This window comes from Nicotiana tabacum, chromosome 13 (assembly GCF_000715075.1).
Source record: "Nicotiana tabacum cultivar K326 chromosome 13, ASM71507v2, whole genome shotgun sequence".
In the NCBI taxonomy this organism is placed as follows: domain Eukaryota; kingdom Viridiplantae; phylum Streptophyta; class Magnoliopsida; order Solanales; family Solanaceae; genus Nicotiana; species Nicotiana tabacum.
In genome coordinates this window covers 103,097,746-103,101,208 of record NC_134092.1, presented here as the reverse complement: position 1 = coordinate 103,101,208, position 3,463 = coordinate 103,097,746, and the positions used below count along the sequence as shown (strand labels likewise).

At 34.6% G+C, this 3,463-nt stretch overlaps 1 protein-coding gene across 1 annotated transcript; it reads left to right on the top strand.

Moving 5' to 3' along the window:
* Positions 1-2,623: 2,623 nt before the first annotated feature.
* LOC107823345 (uncharacterized) lies at positions 2,624-3,055 on the top strand. Its single transcript, XM_016649971.2, has one exon. The coding sequence runs from the start codon at positions 2,624-2,626 to the stop codon at positions 3,053-3,055; it is 432 nt and encodes a 143-aa protein (XP_016505457.2).
* The last annotated feature ends 408 nt before the right edge of the window (positions 3,056-3,463 follow it).

Here is a 3,463-nt window from a genome sequence, read left to right as displayed (position 1 = left end):
AAAAAATAACCATAAGATGATAATCCGAATTAACGAAAATGTAATTAATAAACGTTAATAATCATGTTAACCACAACCCTAGAACGTAGAGTGCTTAGCCACTCATGTTTGTAGTAATAATTTTTCAAGTATTTTGCATAAACAAATTACAAAGAAAAAATAAAGGGATGAAGAACTCATGATTTTCTCCTCCAAAAGTTGTCCACATGATGTTCTTGTCTCCGGTCGTCAAAAAACTCCTCAAAGTGGCTTTTGAGGTCTATTTATATGTGTAGGAAAAGACATAAACGTGTAGGTCAAGTCCCAGTCAAACCAGGAGACGAAATAAATCTTTAAAACTCGGACTGGACCTCGCCCTAGGCCTGGCGTCGCCAAGCTAACGCCCGGTTAAACTGCCTTTGCCTTGCAGTGCCAGCCTAACGCCCGGTTAAGCTGGCCTTTGCCTGGCCTCACCAGGTCTAACGCCTGGTTAAGCTGGCCTTTGCCTAGCCTCACCAGGTCTAACGCCTGCATACAAGCCCGGCGTCGCCAGCTTTCTCCTTTTCACTGTTCTCGAGCACACTTTCAATGTTTAAGTATCCCCTTTGTTCTACTTTCATCTCTAATTTACCTACACATAAAATAGACTCCATTACGCGCAAATAAAGTGTAATTTATTATTAATGCATGTAAAATGCAAGGTAAATAATGTACGAAACTATGGAATTATACCCACATATCATGACTCGTGTACTTATATTCTTCAGCTGCTTTGCATTATACAATCTTGTGTTAGTCCATGACCCCATGTTGTAATATCACTTTATAAAACTTCATAAACAGAAATTAAAATTACGTTAGAAATCTAGAAAAAAGAAAAAGAAAAATAAGAGATCTTTTTCTAAATTCCATTAACTTCAACATCAAGTGCGTCTCAGATACCTATCGAGTATAGATAAAATATGGAAAAGCTGATTCTCCTTACATTATATATCACTCCATATTTCCAATTATTCTTCAACAAAATATAAGAAAGAAAACAGAAAAAGAAATAGTAGCAAATTAAGTGGAATGTGAGAATAGTGTAGGTTAGAGGTGGGACATGAGGAACGGGAATAGCTTTTGGCAATAATCATGAGTAGCAAATAGTGAAAGTAAAGTTTACAATTTGACAGCAGCAAATGTTGGCAATAATCATGACGTAGGAGTGGTGTAAATAAAGTTTACAAATTGACAGCAGCAAATGCTACAGAATAAGAGTAGAATGCAAACTATTAAAAGGCATACGCGCCATAGCCTTTTCGATTAATTTTTTCAGTGACCTACACTAATTCTTGCAACAAATACTACATCTTTGTACGTTTTGTAGTTTTGATAAATTTTCATGGCTTTGATAGAATATTCTCTCGAGTTTAAATTTAGTTTCCTCAAAGCAGGGGCGGACCAATGTACACGAACCTTGACTTCTCTTTTTCAATTTCAGCAACACAATGAAATGATAATTGACATACTATAGTTAAATCATTATCAAACACAAATGACAAAGTTAATTGTATGCGAAAGCAAAAAATTATATGTAAATTAAATTATCAAGAATCTATATAATTAATTGCTTAGATGGTCACTCAACAATAAAAATTATCTTAAAAAGTTAATTTTTTATTTTGTAATCAAAAAGTCACTTTGTTAATGCTAATTAACACACAAAGTCATTTTTTTTTACCCAATGCATACAGAGTGCTCACCACAGAATACTCACCCGAAAAATAGGGGTTGTGACAGAAGCTGTAGCGGCTACGAATTTTCTTGGGGTTCCGAACATTCCACCAAGATTTTCTTTTTCTGACCCCATCTTTTCCTTAAAATTGGAAGATACGTAAGGCAGCTACTCCAGTAGTCAAATGACTTTATAAGGAGAAAAAGAAAGAAGAAAAGAAACACAGACGATAATGCAAAGGTATTAAAATGAATATAAGTCACATGTTAAATTGGGGTGCCATATTTTAATAGCTGACTGGACGTTCCTGCATATCAACCCACTAATTAAGACTTAGTAGATGCCACATCTACAAGAAACATTCTACCTCAATGCTTATCCTAAGAGACGTTTCACACATTTTTAACCTTTCAAGAGTCCAAAAACAAATATTTACTTTAGCTGCATGAAGAATCCTTTACGAGATTAGCACTAATTCTCATTGGGTGGGTACTTCTGTTTTTCTTATATTTTATAAGGACAATTATTATTCTAGCTAGCTAGTTGCTCCTTCCTGGTAAAGTTACACCACTTTCCTTCCACTGCCCAAAGTGAAGCATTTTAATTTTTCCAACTATAAATACCCCCATTAACTAAGTACTTCCCATCACCAAAACAAACCATCTCTCAAAGAAAATAAGACAACCCTAACAAAGAAAAACCGTATTTTTTTTAATGGATAATACTCAAAATTGTTCATCTATTAGTTGTGAAATACAAATCATAAGAGGAAGAAACATAGAGCAAAGCTTTTTAGGAAAAAGCAACCTGTTTGTTAGATGCTATCTTCCAGCAGGAAACAACCAAAGAATTCAGCTAAACAGCCAAGAAATTTCATCATCAAAATCCGACAACTTTTTTTGGGATGAATCTTTCTCATTGGATTGCATGGGAACTCAAGAATCCATTAACATGCTGAAGCAAGGAACAGTCGTTTTCGAGCTCCGATCAAGAAAATATATTCCAGTTTTGGGGGAAAATATTGGTGGATCACAAGTGTTGGGGAGAGCTGAAATTCCATGGAAAAGAGTGTTTGAGTCAACAGAAATGGAGATTGAGGAATGGGCAATATTCATGGCTACTACTTCAAAGAATAATAAGCGTTTGCATAATGAAGATGTGAAACCTCCAGCAATTAAAATAGCAATGAAGGTTAAAGTAAAAGAGGCATTTAAAGTTACTAATAAAAATGAGAAGTTGAGAAGATCATGGGATGAGTCATGTGCATGCAAGGGTTACTGTGGGTGCAATGGTAGTAGTATTTTCAGTGCTGATGATTATGAAATTTTTGCACTTGGAGCTGCTTTAGATGCCCTTTAATTTAAGGTGATAGGCTAATTTTAATTTGTACTAGTGGTTTTAGGTTTTACAGTTTCTAGAAATTTTATGCCTCTGATAGAATACAAGCTTTTGAAAAAAATCTTTTCAGAGAAATTGTTCTGAGTTAACTTCATTCAGTTTCCTTAAAGTGAATCATGACTTCTTATTTTTAACTTTCAGCACCACAATGGCACGATAATTAACATATCATATATATGTGATTTCTTACAATTAAATAAATCACTATCTAATACAAATGACAAAGTTACGTTGTTCATGCAAATTAAGATTACGAAAAAAGTTTAGACCCCCAGTGGAAGAAACTTTTAAGAGTCCAGCAATTTGTTTCTGTTGGTTCTTTTAAAATTTGGAGCCGAAAAAGTGTTTCTGGGAATGGGGTGTTGAAGG

Bases quoted from the DNA above. Each gene is read 5' to 3' on its own strand.
- LOC107823345 (XM_016649971.2), top strand. From the start codon at position 2,624: ATGGGAACTCAAGAATCCATTAACATGCTGAAGCAAGGAACAGTCGTT.